We start from the raw sequence: 20,178 nt of genomic DNA, 5'->3' as shown, positions 1-20,178 counted from the left end.
AAAAATAAATTAAAAAAAATATTTCCCTTTGAGATAGTTTACATGCATTGAAATTCACAGATCTTAATGGTACTCTTTGATGAGTTTTTTTTTTTTTAAACACCCAGGCAATTTACACCTAATCCAGATACAGAACATTTCCATCACCTTTGATACTTCTCTAGCGTACCTGCCCAATCAGCTCTTCCCCAGAGGAACCATTCTTCTGATCTCCATCCCCTTAGAGTGGTTTTTTGCCCATTCTTGAGCTTCAGATAATGGAATCACACAGTGTGTAGCCTTTTTGTCCAGTTCCATGATTCCAGATAATGCTTGTGAGGTTTGTCCATGTGGAAGTGAGAATTAGTCATTTATTCCTGTGTATCGCTGAGCAGGATTCCATGGTTTGGAAACACCACACTGTGTTCATCCATTCATGTCAGTTGACATCTAGCTTGCTTAGTGTTTTTGGCGGTCGTGAACGAAACTGCTCTGAACATCTGTGCACATGTTGTTTTGAAGACATGTATTTTTATTTCTCTTGTGTAAATACCTAGGGGTAGAAATGCTAGGTCATAGGGCAGGTGCACGTTTAACTTTATAAAAAAACTGCCAAACTACTTTCCGAAGTGGTTGCAGTATATCTTCCTAACCCCCAACAATGTGTGAACATCCATGTGCTCAGTTACGGCTCCCTCTGTGCACCTGAGCCCGGACCTCTACGCTCTCTGCCCATCCTGGTGGCTCCTTTCTCTATGGGACTTGGATCTCCAAGGTTTTCTCACATCTGCTGCTCTTCTCTTGGCTGATAGAAAAAGAATTATTTCTATTTTGTCTGGGTGTCTCCTTTTGTTACCACAGAGCAAAAGTGTTTTCATCCTTCTACTTCTTTACCAGAAGTGGAAAGCCCAGGCCATTGCCTTCATTTAAAACATTCCTACGGAATAGCATTGTCCAGTAGAAGTATAATGCAAGCCACATATGTAATTTTAACCTTTGAGAAGCCACAATAAAAGAAGTAGGTGAAATCAATTTTAATATGTATTCTACCCAGTATGTCTAAAATGGAGTCCTGGTGGTTCAGTGGTTCAAAGCGCAGCTGCTAACTAAAAGGTCAGCAGTTCAAATCAGCTGCTCCTTGAAAACCCTATGAGACAGTTCTACTCTGATAGGGTCGCTATGAGTTGTAATTGATGGCAGTGGCTGTTTGATGTCTAAAATATCATTTCAACATGTTGCTGTTGTTGTTAGGTGCCTTCGAGTTGGTTCCAACTCATAGCGACACTATGCACCACAGAACAAAACAGTGCCTGGTCCTGGGCCATCCTTACAATCGTTATGCTTGAGCTCACTTTTGCAACTACCGTGTCAATCCATCTCACTGAGGGTCTTCCTCTTTTCCGCTGACCTTGTACTTTGCCAAACATGGTGTCCTTCTCCAGGGACTGATCCCTCCTGACAACATGTCCAAAGTTTGTAAGACACAGTCTCGCCATCCTTGCTTCTAAGGAGTCTTCTGGTTGTATTTCTAACACAGATTTGTTCTTGCTTTTGGCGGTCCATGGTATATTCAATATTCTTTGCCAGCACCACAATTAAAAGGTGTGAATTCTTCTTCGGTCTTCCTTATTCATTGTCCAGCTTTCACATGCATATGATTTGATTAAAAATACCATGGCTTGGGGTCAGGTGCACCTTAGTCTTCAAGGTGAAATCTTTGCTCTTCAACACTTTAAAGAGGTCCTTTGCAGCAGATTTACACGATGCAATGCGTCTCTTGATTTCTTGACTGCTGCTTCCATGGCTGTTGATTGTGGATCCAAGTAAAATGAAATCCTTGACAACTTCAATCTTTTCTCCATTTATCATGATGTTACTCATTGGTCTAGTTGTGAGGATTTTTGTTTTATGTTGAGGTGCAATCCATACTGAAGGCTGTGGTCTTTGATCTTCATTAGTAAGTGCTTCAAGTCCTCTTCACTTTCAGCAACCAAGGTTGTGTCATCTGCATAATGCAGGTTGTTAATGAGTCTTCCTCCAATCCTGATGCCCTGTTCTCCTTCATATAGTCCAGGTTCTCGGATTATTTTCTCAACATACAGGTTAAATAGGTATGATGAAATGATACAAACCTGACGTACACCGTTCCTGACTTTAAACCAATCAGTTTCCCCTAGTTCTCTCCGAACAACTGCCTCTTTATCAATGTAAAGGTTCCTCATGAGCGCAATTAAGTGTTCTGGAATTCCCATTCTTTGCAATATTATCCATAATTTGTTATGATCCACACAGTCGAATGCCTGTACATAGTCAGTAAAACACAGGTAAAAATCCTTCTGGTATTCTCTGCTTTCAGCCAGGATCCATCTGACATCAGCAATGATATCCCTGGTTCCACGTCCTCTTCTGAAACCGGCCTGAATTTCTGGCAGTTCCCTGTTGATATACTGCTGCAGCCGTTTTTCAATGATCTTCAGCAAAATTTTGCTTGCGTGTCATAATAATGATATTGTTCCATAATTTCTACATTCGGTTGGATCACCTTTCTTGGGAATAGGCAGAAATATGGATTTCTTCCAGTCAGTTGGCCAGGAAGCTGTCTTCCATATTTCTTGGCATAGACCAGTGAGCACCTCCAGCGCTGCATCTGTTTGTGGAAACATCTCAACTGTTATTCCATCAATTCCTGGAGCCTTGTTTTTTGCCAGTGCCTTTAGAGCAGCTTGGATTTCTTCTATCAGTACCATCTGTTCCTGATCATATGCTACCTCTTGAAATGGCTGAATATCGACTAATTCTTTCTGGTATAATGACTCTGTGTATTCCTTCCATGTTCTTTTGATGCTTCCTGCATCGTTTTTAATATTTTCCCTATTGAATTCTTCACTGTTGCAACTCGAGTCTTGAATTTTTTCTTCAATTCTTTCAGCTTGAGAAATGCCGTGTGTTCTTCCCTTTTGATTTTCCATCTCCAGCTCTTTGCACATGTCATTATAATAATTTACTTTGTCTTCTCGAGCCAACCTTTGAAATCTTCAGTTCTTTTACTTCATCAATTTTTCCTTTTGCTTTAGCTCCTCGACATTCGAGAGGACGTTTCAGAGTCTCCTCTGACATCCATCTTGGTCTTTTCTTTCTTTCCTGTCTTTTCAATGACCTCTTGCTTTCTTCATGCATGATGTCCTTGATGTCATCCCATAACTTATCTGGTTTTCAGTCCCTAGCATTCAATGTGTCAAATTTATTCTTTAGATGGTCTCTAAATTCAGGTGGAATATACTCAAGGTCATATTTTTTGGCTCTCGTGGACTTGCTCTGAAATCCAGCATGCATCTTGCACTCACAACACACGTCCGTTGGGACAAGCAACATTTCAAGTGCTCACCAGCCCCACGTCCCTCTCCTGCATATCCCAACTGCGAGTGAATTTGCCTCTAACTTGGAGGTGACATTGGAGCTGTGGAGTTGTGAGTTTGAACCCCAACTCTGCCTCAGACAACTTGTGTGGCTTGGAGAAGACTTTCCTCTTTCTGAGCCTCATCACAGAGCTGCTGTCACAAGGTCGATGGTGGATCAAGAATCACCAGTCTGTGGGCCTGAATAAAAGTTGCTGATTCTCTTTGCTATTGCTCTTCTCTTGAGTCTTCTTTCTTTGGAAGACATCTTAAGGATCTGCGCTCGAAGGGCAGGATGGAGTGGATAGGGAGGTGAGAACTGATTCACTGTCTGGAAACCCAGGCCTTTCAAGCTCCAGAAAGGACAGTGCATGTCAGCACAGACACGGCTGAGTAGGCTCAGCATGCAGGAGAGTCTGTGCCCATCCTGAGAAGTCAGACGCACACATCTGCATTCAGAGGAGACAGGGCAGGTGAGAGATGGGAATCCACCAGGGCACAGTGAGAAGGTCATAGGCCAGTAGCATTTCTTCCAGACCTCGTCTTTCTAATGCCTTGCAGACCCAGGAGGCGGAAGGTGGCCTTGGATCTGTGCCATCAGATGACCCACCACGCTGACTGCTGACAGCTTTCTCCATCCCTTGGAGCCCAGACAGGCACCTGCCCCTACCAGACTCTGCTAGGAAGAGCCCTCCAGGCTCTGAGGGTGGGAGTGACAGAGCTGACCCACCGCCAGTTGCCAGAGCTCTCCCTGGAGTGACTTGCACTCGTTCACCACCGGAGTGAGGCTGGCATGATGCCTTGGGACCCTCTGAGAAAACCAGAAAAAAAAAAAAAAAAAAAAACCCTCAGCCATCAAGCCAATTCTAACCCATAGCAACCCTGTAGGACAGAGCAGAAGTGCCCTATAGAATTTCCAGGGAGTCGCTGGTGGATTTGAACTGTTGACGTTTTGGTTAGTAGCCTTAGTAGTTTGCATAATATTTAGTCTAAAAGGCGTTTCTCTATCGAAAATATTTGACTCGAAACCTAAAACTTATTTTCAGTGCGTTCATTTCTTATAAGAAACGCTGTTCCTTACTAAACTCCCCCAGCAGAGAACAGAATGTTCTTTAGGCAGTGGCACTGGCTGTGGGCACAGTGTTGCCACATGACACAGCATGGCGCTGGGCTCAGCTCCAGGTTCCAGCTCAGAGCAAGTGTGAGCCTGGGCTGCCTGGAGTAGGATAGGGAAAGGGCAGGCCCCACTTGTGGAGGTAAACATTTTACATTCAGAATCTCACGTGATTTTTCACCATCCCCATTTTATAGATGAAAAAAGTGAAGTAGCCTAATCAAAGAGTCTGAGGCCAAAGCCTGTATTCTTAAACCATTTTGGGGAGGGGGGGTTCCCAGTCAGATGTGGGCCACATGCTTCACTTGTAACCATCCTCAGGGGCAGGAAGACCTGAGGAGACCCCAGTGTGCAGGGAGGGTGCTGCCATCTCCAAATTGGAGGAGAGGACATGGAGACCCACAAAGACCACCTTGGTCTTTTGGTAACCCTGTGTCACCTTATTTTTCACCAGGAGGAAATCACTCAGGAAGCTGAAATCATGTTGACATGCAGTGAGTGTGCAGATCTGCGTGAATAAACAGACGAGGGAGCTTCACAATTAATTCGCTCAGAAAGTCCTTTCATCACAGTGTAAAGTCCCATTTCAGCTGGTCTTTGTCCAGGTTATTGTGAATCCAGGTTGCATGGAATCATAGTATGATCTTTTTCACCTACACTGCAGAAGCATCCCAGAGTTCTGAACAGAAATCCTGTCAACTTGGAGCCCTCCAGCCTCACCCCGACACCTTGTAGAAGGCCCATTTAAACGCAGAAGTGATGCATCTTCACAGCATCCTGGTGCTGGGCAGCGTGAACACCCAGGTGTTGCTGGCAGAGGCTGGAGTCAAGGAGAGCTTGGGGAGAAGGTGGTGGTGGTCTGTTTCTGATAGGTGAGTCTGAAAGGGCATGGGCCTGGATGGGGCAGAGCCCTTGGGTGTCCCTGTTCATGGGTCTGGGTGTTCTCCAGGTCAGGCTGAGCATCTGCAGTGGTCCCGGGTCCCCACGAGCCCCCAGGACCCCCCCTCAGGTGGAACATTTAGGGGACTGAGGTGGAGGCTCGGTGGGCTTGGAGTTCTGTGTCCGAGGGGTGCAGCACCATCGGTGAAGGCACAGAGCGTGTCGGGTTCGACAGGGACGGCAGAGCGTGGCCCAAGCCCAGCAATGACTCCTGGGTTAGGAAACCCCAAACCGAAGCAAACCCACTGCCATCGAGTCAATTCTGACTCATACCAACTCTATAGGACAGAGTAGAACTGCCCCGTAGAGTTTCCAAGGAGCGCAGAGCGGATTTGAAGTACCGACCTTTTGGTTAGCAGCCCTAACACTTAACCACTAGGCTACCAGGTTTCTCCTGGGTTAGGAATGGGGGCTTAATTTTGACCATGTCGCGGGTCCAAGAGGCTTCTGGGGCAGGGATTGCGCCCCTTCCCTATCTCCCTGTGGCGCCCCAGGCATCTGTTCCTTATTCATTGTTGGACGGTGAACACCCGAGGGTGGAGCTGTCTCCCTACAGGCCCCATGGCCTCCCAGCCCGCCTGTCGCCAGTCATTGAGAAGTGCGGCCACATGAGTGAGGGCCGACCTTCCAGGAGGCGGAGGAGACAGGCTGGAGGCAAAGGGCCAGGAAAGATCCTGGCTCTGAGGGCCTTACGGGTCCAAGTCGCAGGGTCTAAAACTCCCGGGCCTAAGACATACGTGGGCAGAGGCCAGCCCAGAGCAGGGGGACTCTAGGGGCTAGGACCCTGGCGCGCTAGGCAGAAGCCTGCCGGAAGCAGCCGAGGTGGGTTGGAGTGGAGGGTACAGAGTCAGCAGGACACACAGGTACCTTCTGTAATTTGGAGCCTTCTAGGTTGGGGACCTCGGCCCCCAGAGCAGTGTGGCCCCTCCCCACTGGGCTGCCATTCTGGGTCATTATTAAAAATTTAAAAAAGTATAGTTTTTGATGGGGCCTTCTTGGTCTGCCCTCTCCTTGAGCTAATATTTCAAGTACTTTAACCGTGGATTTGCATCAGCAGCAGCTGTGTTGGGGAAAGCTGTGGTGAAGGGTCTGACAGTTACATCATCTTTCGCTGAGGAGACTGGGTGGAACCTGAGTGACTTAACCATCCTGAACCTTTAGTAGGTGAGTCCCATTAGAGAAAAGCCGCCAGGTGTGAATTTTTTTTTTGATTTTACTGTGTCCTCCGTGATTTCCTGCTCCCCATGTCTGAACCTACTTTCTAGGACAGGGGTCAGTGTCTGCAGGACCAATCTGGGCTACTGCCTTTGTAAATAGTTTTATGAGAACACAGCATAGAGGGCTGAAAGGTGGCCCCCCAAAAGGTACGTTCATGTCCTAATCTCTGGACCTTCTGAACGTGGGAAAAGGGTCTTGAGAAGAGGGGATTGTTTAGGATAATAAGAGGACCCTAAATGCAATCACTTGTATCCTTATAAAATCAAGGTAGAGGGAATTTTGAGGAAGAAGAGGCGGCAGCCATGGGACCGCAGAGGCAGAGACTGGAGTGATGCAGCCACAAGCCCAGGAATACTGACAGCCACCAGAAGCTGGAAGAGACAAAGGACAACCTTCTCCTAGAGCCTTTGGACGGAGCATGGTCCTTCTGACTCCTTGATTTTGGACTTCTGGCCTCCAGACCTGTGAGAGAATGAACTGCTATTGTTTGAAGCCACCCCCACAAAAAAAACCCAACTGCTGTAGAGTCGATTCTGACCCATAGCGACCCTATAGGATAAAGTACAACTGCCCTGTAGCGTTTCCAAGGAGTGGTTGGTGGATTCAAAATGCAAGCCTTTGGTTAGCAGCCGTATCACGTAACCACTGCACCACCAGGGCTCCTTAAGCCATCCAGGTAGTGGTCATTTGTTACAGTAGCCACAGGAAACTAATCCACACAGCCATGCTCCTTTGTGTACATGGTACCACTGCTTACAGAGCAGAATTGAGTAGTTCCCACAGAAAGCCTATGGCCTGTGATGCCTATTATCTAGCCTTTTCCAAAAAGTTTGTAGTCTCCTTCTATGAGTCACTGTCAGGTGCTAATTTTATTTCCAAAGTAGACTTTCCCATGGGAAGGTGTCTTAGTCATCTAGTGCTGCTATAACAAAAATACCGCAAGTGGATGGCTTTAACAAAGAGAAATTTATTTCCTCACAGTGAAGTAGGCTCAAAGTCCAAATTTGGGGCATCTGCTCCAGGGAAAGGCTTTCCCTCTGTCAGCCTTCTCATCAGTCTTCTCCTGGACTAGGAGCATCTCTGCATGGGGACCCCGAGTCCAAAGGACACGTTCCGCTCCTGGCACTGCTTTCTTGGTGGTACGAGGTCCTCAACTCTCTGCTTTCTTCCCTTTCATCTACTGTAAGATAAAAGGTGGCGCAGTCCACACCTCAGGGAAACCGCCTTTACGTTGCATCAGGGATGTGACCTTAGTAAGGATGTTACAATTCCACCATAATCCTATTTAACATAAAATCACCACCACAAAAGGAAGGACAACCACACAATACTGGGAATCATGGCCCAGCCAAATTGATACATTTCTTGGGGGACATAATTCATGACAGAAGGAATGCTCTGAATGGCCTACGTGGGTTTGTAGTCAGAAAAACAAAGTATATCGTGTGAAGAAGTGAATGTTTACCCCAAATGACAAAACTGCATTTGGGAGAACGTGAACAAGGAAAATGCTTTCTACACAGCTAAAACTGAGCCTTTTTCCTCCACCAACTGCAGGGACCCAACGAACCATTTTATCTAGAATCTGTCCCCGGCATTGCAAACAGAAGTTAGCATGAAGTTTCAGGGAGAATCCTATTTGGGTTGGGTGTGACAAGTGGGCACTGCCACATCTGAGTCAGGCACTGGGGACTCATTGTGGCTCCTGGCAGCTTAGGGACTGATGGGGTGGTCTCTGTGACGGGGCCTATATGAGGTCATATCCACAGGGTTAGCTGCACTTTCCAAGGGAGATGGACCCATTGGAGGGAATATGCGTCTGGCCCCACAGCTGAACCCACGGGGACTGAACTGGGAGAAAAGTTTCCTTTTATTTATGGTCCCTTGGCCTTCAAGGAAGTGAGTTGCTTAGAGAGTAGAGTAACAATAAAACAATGCATTTAATGAGGAGCTCTGAAAACTCAGCCTCTGGATTTGCAGAAACTGTAAATGTCTCCTTGCTGCTCACCTTCAGCATACAAGGCCCAGGCTGAGATCCTCCTCACTGTGTCCACTCACTACCAACAACCAGTGCCAGACACCACCTCCCCAGCCCACATGCTTCCATTACCCAAGGGAGAAGGGGCCCGTGGAGGCTCATCCACTGTGTAATATCTTTGGGCGATGCCAGAGAAGTCCAGCGAGTTCTATGAGAACAGGGTGTGCAGGAAGAAAAGCTTTTTATGACCATGTCTTCTGGGGAACAGTCAGAGGTGATGAGATAGTGAAAGGGGATTGATTCAAATCCTATACCATTCAGGTCCCTGGTCTGAAGAGGCTTCTCACAGTCCATTCCCTCTCAGCCCCTTTCCTTCTTGCTTCTACCTTAGACCACAATTCCAGGGCCTCTCTCCTTCTGAAAGAGAAATTGACTCTAAAGTCTCCTCGACTCTCAAGATTCTGCTCTATTTCAGCTTCAGCATCACCTGTTATTTGTGAAGCATCGACTGTGGGAGGCAGTGCTGCTAAGATAAAGGCCCTGACTTGGAGTCAGGCAGGTGTGAGTTCTGACTCTGCCTTTTCCACCCAGGAGCTGATGGGCCCTGGAAATGTTCCTTACATGCGATGGATCTGCCTCTTGTCAGCACAACAGTGAGTACGATGACCTCAGAGAATGCTCGTGGGAGGACAGCTATCATAGGCCCAGGATCTAGTGCCCAGTTTCATTTGAAAAACACCATTTATTTATTCATATTTTTACATGACATATTCCAAAAAGTATTTCAAGGAACCGACAGAGTCCATGTTGTTGATGTTAGGTGCTTTTGAGTTGATTCTGACTTAGCGACCCACTGTGACAAAGTGTAAGTACCCCATAGGGTTTTCTGGACTATAAGCCTTATGTGAGCAGATTGCCAGGCCTTTCTTCCATGGAGCTGCTGAGTGGGTTAGAAGTGTCAGCCTTTTGTTAACAGCTGAGCACTTAACCACTGTACCACCAGGGCTCCTTACACAATGCAAAGCAAAACACTTAAATGCACATGAGAAGACAATTATTCTGGCAGAAAAAAATTTTAGATACAAAATGAAGTGAGGAATGGCATAGGTAAACAAGATACCAAAAAACCAAACGAAACCTGTTACCATCAAGTCCATTCCAACTCATAGCAACCCTACAGGACAGAGTAGAACTGCCACATAGGGTTTCCAAGGAGCAGCTGGCGGATTTGGGCTGCCGGCCTCTTGGTTAGCAGCAGAGGTCTTAACTACTGCGTCACCAGGGCTCCTCTGAACAATTACAGCTTTATTTTCTCTGGCATAAAAGAAAGGGCCTCATGATAACATTAGGGAAAAGGGTTATTCCGGCTGTCACACTATATTTGGTTTTCCAAGACATGACAGCTTCTAGATTCCAGTTGCAATGTGCAAACTGCAGGCCAGAAGATGGAAATGGTTTCTCAAGAGCATTCCATTATTCCCATCCAATAACTTCCCTTATATCTCACTGAAGATAATTTCAAGAGAAGTTGGAAAAATGGGATTTTAGCTGGGCATATAACCAAATAAAACTGACGTTTGATTAATAAGAGAATATATATTTTGAGTAAGCAACCTCTGATGCAATGATTGAGCTCAAGACACACAGTATTCCTAACATTAAAACAAACAATTGCATAAAAGAAGCATGACCCTTCCTGATACTAAGGGAAAAAAGACATTGATGTCCCTGATTCTCATGAGGTCACACTGTGTGATAAAATGAGCAAGGTTTCTGCCAATTCCGTTCAAGGAATCCAATAATGAATTTCAAGGTTCTTAAAATCTTTTTTAGTATCGGCTAAAAGGCATCACAGAGTAAAAGCCACACTGCTGAAGAGCGGGGAGCAGGGACACTGTATCACGGCCCAGGTGGTCAGGTGTTCTGAATAAATCAGCAGTAAGCCCTGACCAGGGATAAATACCTCACTGAGTAACAGGAGCATTCTGACTCCTCAGATGAAGAGACTGAGAACTGCACAGCCATTTCCTCTATTATTACTCTTCTTGGTGGCACCAATTAAGTCACCATCCGATGATACTTTGATTTCCAAATTAAATGTAAGGAAGGGCCTTCTGCAGTATAATTCCTGGGGAGGTTTTAGTATTAACTTATTTGATGTGTATTGGCTAAGAAAAATCTTCACCCCACAAAGTTTGTAACCTGGACACATGAATAACATATACCGGACTGGCACCCAGAGTCCCTGGGTGGTGAAAAGAGTTCATGTGCTTGACTGCTAATGCAAAGGCTGTTGTTTTGAGTCCACCCAGAGGCACCTTGGAAGAAAGTCTTGGTGATCTATTTCTGAAATATCAGCCATTAAAGACCCTATGGAACAGAGTTCCACTCCGACACACGGGTCACTATGAGTTGGGGTTGACTCAGCAGCAGATGGGGGTAGTGGTGGTGGTGGGGTGGCCACATGTAGAAGTGGGAGATGCCCCAAGAGATCTGAAGTAAAAACACAACCAGTAAATTTTTCTTTGTCTCTCCCACCTGCAATGATTGCCCTGTTTTTTGGGTCTCCCCTCAGGGGATAAAACGGGAGCCATGAAGATGTGAGGCTGGGTGTGTTCAGGTGGAATCTATCTCTGAGTGAAGACAACAGGGTCGCAATGAACCAAAGTTGTGTCTCATTCCCTGTGGAGGAGGAGAAGCTTCAGCTCAGGAGCCCTGGCAATGCGCTTGGGGCATTCTGTAGAGTGGAGGTTAAAATTAAGAACAAAATGCCCTTCTAAGATAAAGACTTCCTATGGATTCAAATGTTGGGCCCAAACTTAAACCACAGAAACTTAATGAGCAACAAAATTCCTAGCTGTTTAGGTCCACCTGATCTTCATGAACTAAATTGTTCAAAGACTACAGTAACATTAGAACAAAGTATTTGATGAGCAGCGATGACAATTCAACTACTGAAGCTGCAGAAACTGCAGATACAACCCCGTGTCCTTCACCTGCAGCTCACCACTCCCAGACTGGAAAGAAACTCACTTGTGCCTCCTAGAGACATCACTCTGGTCTAGGTAATCCAAGCCTGGCACCACCACCTTCCCTTCCTGAAGGCAGAGCTTCTGTTCTCACCAACAAACACCCAGGGAAGCGGAAGGATCAGAGCCAGCACTCCTCCAACACATGCATCTGAAACTCCCAGGAAACTGGTTACAATGTGGGTTTTGATTCAGGAAGTCTAAGAGGAGCCTGGGATTCTGAATTCTTAAGAGGCTCTTGGGTGATGCTGAGCCTATTGGCCCATGGGCCACACTTTGAGCTGCCAAGCTATGGAGCTTACAACTTTAGGTCTGTGTTTAGGTTTCCAGTTAGTAGTGGCAGCAAAAAAAGGGGGATGTTGACAGCAAAATAAGCATCATCATCCACACTTGTTTCTGTATTCCCCATCCCAGATGAATGATACCCTGTGCTCAGTTGATGAAGACACACATTATGAGTTCAACCTTAATTCTCTTTCTTATCCCCAAGGCCAATAAAATTACCTAGTCAAGGTGATTGTGCTTTAATATCTTCCAGCCCAACATCATCTCTCCAGCCTCAACGCCGCTACATTACTAAAGCATCCATTATCTCACACACACACAAAAAAACTAAACCAAACCCAGAGCCATCGAGTCGATTCTGACTGATAGCAACCCTATAACAGGTACAGAGTAGGAACTGCCTGATAGAGTTTCTAAGGAGTGCCTGGTGGATTCGAACTGCCAGTCCTTTGGTTAGCAGCTGTAGCACTTAACCACTATGCCACCAGGGTTTCTCACAACACAGTCAATTTTCTATACCCCAAAAGAAGCAACAAATCTGTCTTGGAACAAGTACTGCTCCTTAGAAGCGAGAATGGCAAGACTTCGTCTCACCATACTTTGGGCATGTTGTGAGGAGGGACCAGTTCTGGAGAAAGACGTCATGCTTGTTAAAGGAGAGGGCCAGCAAAAAAGAAGACCCCCAACGAGATGGACTGACACAGTGACTACAACAATGTGCTCAAGCGTAACCACCACCACGAGGGCTGTGTTTCGGTCTGCTGTACGCAGGATTGCTGAGTCAGAACTGACTCAGTGGCACCTAACAACAACATATACAGCAAGTGAAGATGATGGGGTTGAAGAATTTGTCGTGAATGGGAATTGGTTCAATTGTTTTAAAGTGAGGGCAAATTGACATAATAAAGTGCAAGGTGACGCAGCAAGTGCTGATGTAAGTTCTATGAGTGGTTTTCCTAAAATGTTGAGGAAAAAAGTGCACCAGGGCATAAGCCACTGAAGGGCAGGCTAACGTTATTGCTTGGGGGTAACATCTCGGAATTTCAAGCTCAAGCCTTTGCTTGTATACCATTCCCTAAATCTGAGGACACTTCGCCACATCACTAAGGCACATCTTCCTGTTAAGTGGAAGGCAAATGAAAAGGCTTGGGTTACAACTGCCATCTTTGAAGGCTGGTTCTTGAACCATTTTGTCCCTGCCACTGAACATTATAGCTTGGCCAAGAAAATTCGAGATTCCCCTTGTGCTTGACAATGCAGCTGAACATAAGAGCACTTTAGATGACCTTCACCCCAATGTAAAGGTCGTATTTTACCCCCCAACAATACATCACTACTTCAGCCAATGGATTAAAAAGTCGTAGCCTTCTTTAAGGCCTATTATTTATGGCAGACCTTCTCACAGCAGTCAGGGCCACCCAGGATGTGTGATAAACTTTAGGGAGTTCTCAAAGAATTGCATTTGTGATGCCATCAAAATGGCATGAAAAGAAGCAGTCATATATGGAGTGTAGAACAAATTGTCACCCTGATGCAAAACAGACTTTTCAAGAATTTACAGCTGATGACATTGCTGAAGCCAGGCAAGCTGTGCTTGATATTGGTAATCATCTGCAGTTAGATATTGGTAAAAATGACATTATAGTTACTGGACACCATGCCAAAGAACTACCCAGTGAAGACCTTATGGGAAGTGGAGCAGCAGGTGATAGTATTTGAGGAAGAAGACTGGGATCTAAAAACTCTAGAACCAAAAAAGGTTTTGATAAAAGTTAGCTGAAGCCTTTCATCTCGTTGAAGCAGGGATGGCAAAGTTAGAGTAGCAAGATCCTAATAGAGAGAGGTTCACCAAAGTTGACCAGTTACTGCCGGCCTCAGCTGCTATAAGGCCATTTATGATGAGAAAAAGAAAAGCTCTGCAGAAACCTCCCTTGAGCCTACTTCAAGATATTTACTCCAGCAGTAAACTCCGCCTCTCCAGCAGCAGAATCAAACCCCGACTCTCCAGCACCAGGCCCATCCTCTTCAACACCAGGCCCATCATCTGTAACGGGAGCCATCTCGCCATCTTCTGTATCACCCAATTATTAATGTTATAATATTACCTCACAAATGTCGCTCCGGGTATGCAAGACATCGATGAAATGAGAGTAAACTGTTAACCTTCAATCTTTTTTCCTTTTCTATACGAAGTGTTTTAAGAACTGAGTATTTTTTACAGTGCTGTATACCCACACACATACGCTCTCTTCTGTACAGTACCATATGGAGTTACTTTTATTATTACTATATGATTAAGTTTAAGATGTTTTAGTGAATTTGGAAGTGTTTCTTAAGTGCTTAGAAAGGTATGCTAGAAAAGTAAAATACATATTATATATATTATATACCAAGACAAACATTGACTGATACTAAATAACTGTAGGTACCTGCTCTGACTTACCTGCAAATATGACTTAAAGACAGACCTAGGAACAGATCTCGTTCACAACATGTAGACTGTCTGTATGTAAAGTATGTTAATTAAAAATGAATGGAAACCTTAAAATTAAACACGAACACAAAGAAATAAACCTAATAATATATCATACTGCCACTACCTGTCTGTTAAATTGTTGCACCGTGCTGACTTTTGTGTTACTACGAGGCTGGAAGCTATGCCACTGGTGTTATTTCAAATACCAGCAGGTCAACAATGGTAGACAGGTATCAGTGGAGCACTCAGATTAAGACAGATTAGGAAGAAAGACCAGGTGATCTACTTTTAAGAATCAGTCAATGAAAACTTTATGGATCACAACAGAATACTGTCTGCTATAGTACTGGATGATGTGCCCCAGAGCTTGGAAGGCATTACTTAAACATACCAATAATCACGAAGATGGAGCAAGACCAAGCAACGTTTCATACTGTTATACAGAGATCGCCATAAACAGCAACTAACAACATCAAACTGATCATGTAACCATGCAGAGTTTAAGTTCAAGTAAATGTTACTTAAGTTCATATCCCTAATAAAGATATATAACAATAAATACAAAAAGAAATGCAAAAAAAAAAACACCCCCACCCTGAGTACTTAACTAAGTTTTTGGATGGTACTACAGTCATGTGCTGCATAATGTCCATTCAAGCCATGTCCAACCATGTATAAGTCCATGGTCCCATAGGTTGTAACAGAGTTCAGAAATCCTGATCAGAGAACAGAATGTAGCAGACATAACTGGACATGGCAAATACAACAGCTTCCCACACACGACACGTGTTTCTCATGTCTCCTGTATACAAAATGACTGCCCTGACAGGCGTATTAATGGTACAGTACATCCATAACCTGTAATAGAGAGGTCTTGATAGTCATAATAAACATCTGTTACTAGGTTATATATATATACCATACCGTACTTTCTATCATTATTTTAATGTGAAATTTCTCTACTTACAAAGTTTACTGTTTAACAGTGTATGCTTCAATATGCAGGCAGCAGTATCCAATCTCATGGATCTCACATTTCTTGAGTGTTGTGGCATTCTCTAATTTCCTTTCTAAATTACCATGAAGTGCGTAATGGCTCCCAAACGCAGCAAAATCTGTGCTAGCGACAGCAGCAGCAAGAAGCAAAGGAGAAGTATCGACTTCAGTAAAACAAAAGGTTATTAAACAACACAAAAGTGAAAAATAAGTGAATGCTACTGCTAGTAATTTAGGCATGCCCACATGTCCAAATCACAATTAACTTCCTATTTCACAGAATGTATCATGGACATTAAATGATAGGACTCTACTATTAGTATTATGATTTTGAAACTACTACATATACTGCACAGAGTAAAACAAGTAACACATTGTTACTGGGAATCAAGGTTTTTAAAGAGAAAAGACATACAAATATAAAAGTAACATGAAGTAAGAATTTGCCCGTTTATCCCATAAATGTTTCTTGCTTTGACACGTTAAGTATCCCTTGAGCAAACATTTTTGAGAACTATCAGAATCCTTGCCTAAAAATACACCTACCATATAATAGTAGTATCACTCCTAGGGATATATGTGAAAAAAACAAAAACTTTATGTTCACATAAAACCTGCAAAAGAATATTTACATCAGCTTTATTCATAACAACTGGAAATACAACTGCCCTCCAAATGGTCAGTACACAATGTAATACTGTACAGCAATATACAAACTATCGATATGTGCGTCAACATGGATTTCTCTCAAGTGTATCATGCTAAGTGAGAGGAGCCAAAATCAAAAAGTTACGTAGTACACAATATGAACAGGGACAGTTGCCAGGGATTCAGATTTAGGGGAGGTTTGACTAAAAAGGGGCAACACAAAGGAGGTTTGTGGAGGGAAGAAAGGTACTACTCTGTAGTTTCACTGTGTGAATTATTATAATACTTAATGCATTTACCAATTCATATTCCAAAAGTGTATTCCTGTTGTTAAATATTGAAAACTCATTTAAACAAAAAGACCCATTGCCGCTGAGTCAATTTCAATTCACAGCGACCCAATAGTGGCTGTAGAATATTCTGATGTATGGCCAGGCATTAATTTAACTCCCTTCCTTGTGGACACTTCCATGGTTTTGACTATCATCACAACTATCAAAAGGCACCATCATGGGAGCCAGGGATATTCAGAGGATGATTCTACAAGGGGAAGTGTTGGGTCAAGAAAGGTCTAATCTGAAGGCTTCTACAACCTACGGCCACCATTTCCAAGCTCCACACATAAAGAGTCAGTGAGTCAGCTTCCACTTCAGCATTGGTAGAATGGCACGGATAAACTTCCAGTCCCAACAGTCCTTGCCTTGGCCTCACTAATACAAGAACCCTAGTTGGGCTCCCTTCTTCTCCAGGCCCTGCAGTGGGTGTGCACACCAGGTGTTGCAGCAGACACTATTCCTTCCCATCCCAGCAAATGCAGCCTCAGTTTGTGGCCCAGCACACACTCTTAGACTGTTAGAAATACCAAAACCAGGACTCCATCTCTGAGCATAGGCTTTGGGTCTGTGCAGGACAAAAGCTCCAGTATACCTAGGGCAGGTTGGGGCTCTGTAGGGGCACACCATAGCCTTGAGTATTTCTGTATAAATGAATCAAAATGCAAACACTACGAACCAAAATTCATGTCCTAGAACTGAAAGGACTATTGTTATGAGGTGCTATCCAGTCCATTTTTGACTCACTGCCACCCTATGTGACAGAATTGTACCAAGGGTTTCCTAGGCTGTAATCCTTCCAGAAGTAGACTGCCAGGTCTTTCTCCTGCGGAGCTACTGCGTGGGTTGAAAATTCCAACCTTTCAGTTAGCAGCTGAGTGTACTTACAGTGATGTTTGTCACCATAATGTTTACATCAAAAAATGAAAATAGTAAATTATGTTCATAATTTGCAACTCTGATAAGGTTCTTTCCCTGGTATAAATTTCCTTGTGCACTATAAGGAAAATAATGTGACTGAAGGCTTTCTTACAAAGTTTACAGTCACGGGGTCTCTCCAGTGTGTGTGGTCTCATTGGTGTCCTGGGTGAAAAGGAACACTAAAGGCTTCCATCATCTTTTACATTCAAATCATCAATCCAAAGTATAATATCTCACACGTTGTCCAAGAATGGAAAAAGAGGTGTAGATATTCCCAGTTACCTTACTTTTACATGTCATCTCTCCAGAAAACTTTCTCACATGTTCAATTGGGTTAATTAGGGAAGACTTTTCCATATACATGAATTAGAATGTCTTTGAAAGCATGGAGAAAAAAACAAAAAATTCCCCACAATCCTTACACTTACATGGTTTTTCTGCCTTGTATCCTTTCCGGTTTGTGAAAAGAGATGAAAGCTATGCAACGTTACTTAGACATATATTGCTTTTCTCTAGTATATCTGCTAAGGTGTGTGTGTTCTAAAGAATGAGGGACATTTGAAAACTTCTGTACATTCATTATATTCTTGAGAATTCTCTCCACAGTATGTCCTCAGAGGGGGAAGAAATAACTAAAGGCTTCCACATTCCTTAAATTCTTAAGGTTTCTCTCCACTGTACCTTGTTTTGTGTTCTTTAAGAGTTATGAGTAATAATAGCTTTCTCCCTTTTCTTATGTTTATGAGGTCTCTCACCACTGTGAGGTTATCAACATTCAATAAGGATGCAGGAATGAATAAAGGCTTTTCCACATTAATTATATTCATAAATCCTCTCTCTTCTGTGAGTCATATGTGTAGTGAGGTGAGAGGAACAACTAAAGGTTTTCCCACATTCCTTACATTCACAGGATTCTTTCCTCTATGAGTTCTTCTATGTGTAGTGAGGGCTGAAGAACACCTGAAAGCTTTCCCACATTCTTTACATTCATAAGGCCTCTCTCCACTGTGAATTCTTGTATGTTTAGTTAAACCGGAGGAGTCATTAAAGGCTTTCCCACATTTCTTACATTCATAAGGCTTCTCTCCACTGTGAGTTCTTATATGCTTAATGAGAGAGGACGACTCCCTAAAGGCTCTTCCACATTCTTTGCATTCATAAGGCCTCTCTCCACTGTGAATTCTTACATGTTTAATAAGAGAGGAGGAGTCTCTAAAGGCTCTCCTACATTCCTTACATTCATAAGGCCTCTCCCCACTGTGAATTCTTATATGTTTAATGAGAGAGGAGGAGTCTTTAAAGGCTTTCTCACATTCTTTACATTCAAAAGGCCTCTCTCCACTGTGAGTTCCAGCATGTTTAGTGAGAGATGAAGAGTCACTAAAGGCTTTCCCACATTCCTTACATTTGTAAGGCCTCTCTTCATTGTGAATTCCTATGTGTTTAATGAGAGAGGAGGAAACCCTAAAAGCTTTCCCACATTCCTTGCATTCAAAAGGCCTCTCTCCACTGTGAATTCTTGTATGTTTAGTGAGAGCAGAGGAGGCACTAAAGGCTTTCCCACATTCCTTACATTCATAAGGCTTCTCTCCACTGTGAATCCTTACATGTATAGTGAGAGAAGAGGAGTCTTTAAAGGCTTTCCAACATTCCTTACATTCATAAGGCCTCTCTTCACTATGAGTTCTTAAATGTGAAGTGAGGTGTGAGGAACAACGAAAAGCTTTCCCACATTCCTTACATGCATAAGGCTTCTCGTCACTATGAATTCTTCTATGTGCACTGAGTCCCGAGGAACAACTAAAAGCTTTTCCACAGTCTTTACATACATAAGGCCTCTCTCTACTGTGAATTCTTCTATGTGTAATGAGGTTTGAGGAACAACTAAAGGCTTTCCCACACTCTTTACATTCATAAGGCCTCTTTTCATGGTGAGTTCTTTTATGTTTAGCAAAAGAGGAGGTATCACTAAAGGCTTTCCCACATTCCTTACATTCGTAAGGCCTCTCTTCACTGTGAGTTCTTTTATGTTTAGTGAAAGAGGAGGCATCACTAAAGGCTTTCCCACATTTCTTACATTCATAAGGCCTCTCCTTACTGTGAGTTCTAAGTGTGGTGTGGTGTGTGGAACGACCAAAAGCTTTCCCACATTCCTTACGTTCATCAGGCTTCTCTCTGTGAGTTCTTAGATGTGTAATGAGGGATGAGGAACGACTAAAGGCTTTCCCACATTCTTTACATTTATAAGGCTTATCTCCACTATGAAATTTTTTGTGTGAAGTGAGTGATGTGGAATAGGTTTTCCAGTATCCTTTATGTTCATGCTTGTGACCTCTCATATGTGTCCAAAAGGATGAGGAGCTACAGAAATCTTCTCCACATCCATTACATTCACAGAGTTTCTCTTCATTGAGCGTTGTCACATAATTTTTAAGAGTTGAGATACAAATGCAGCCTTTCCCACATATCTTACATTTATAGGGCTTATCTTCAGTAAGAGTTCTCATAGGAGTACTTAGGTAAGAAAGAGAGACTTCTTCATGTTCATTACGTTGATAAGTATTGCATTCAGTTTGACATCTGATATGACGCTTAAGTGATGAGTGATCTATGAAGAATTTTCCACATTCACGGTATTCAGGATTTACCCCAGTAGTTCTTTTGAACACAGTAAGGTTTGGAATCTGGCTGAAGGGTTTTCCACCTTTATTGTCTTCCTTATTTTCACAAAGGTTCTGTATCATATGCCTTCTGTGAAAAAATAAGATGCTGTTAGGATAAAACTTGTTCCAATTTCACCAGTACCAAACATAGTGAACATGTGTGTTTTTCCCCTGGGTGTTTCATGTTTCATTGGTTAAAACATCT

At 43.6% G+C, this 20,178-nt stretch overlaps 1 protein-coding gene across 4 annotated transcripts in view; it reads right to left on the bottom strand.

Moving 5' to 3' along the window:
- Positions 1-7,144: 7,144 nt before the first annotated feature.
- Positions 7,145-20,178, bottom strand: part of LOC100660876 (zinc finger protein 345-like) — a 40,161-nt gene continuing 27,127 nt past the window's right edge. Inside the window, exons 5-6 of one of the 4 annotated variants that reach the window (XR_010321235.1) lie at positions 15,381-20,061; positions 7,449-7,825 (exon numbers count right to left, since the gene is read on the bottom strand). Coding sequence is in view for 3 of the 4 variants with exons in the window: in XM_064280737.1 (XP_064136807.1) it covers positions 18,159-20,061 (1,903 nt within the window). In the remaining variant the exon portion in view is untranslated. Of the gene's footprint in view, positions 20,062-20,178 lie in introns of all 4 variants that reach the window. The other 3 variants (XM_064280736.1, XM_064280737.1, XM_064280735.1) reach the window with 3 other exon arrangements.

Source organism: Loxodonta africana, chromosome 3, assembly GCF_030014295.1.
Source record: "Loxodonta africana isolate mLoxAfr1 chromosome 3, mLoxAfr1.hap2, whole genome shotgun sequence".
In the NCBI taxonomy this organism is placed as follows: domain Eukaryota; kingdom Metazoa; phylum Chordata; class Mammalia; order Proboscidea; family Elephantidae; genus Loxodonta; species Loxodonta africana.
The sequence above is the reverse complement of the archived record's forward strand: the minus strand, read 5'-3'. Positions and strand labels throughout refer to the sequence as shown.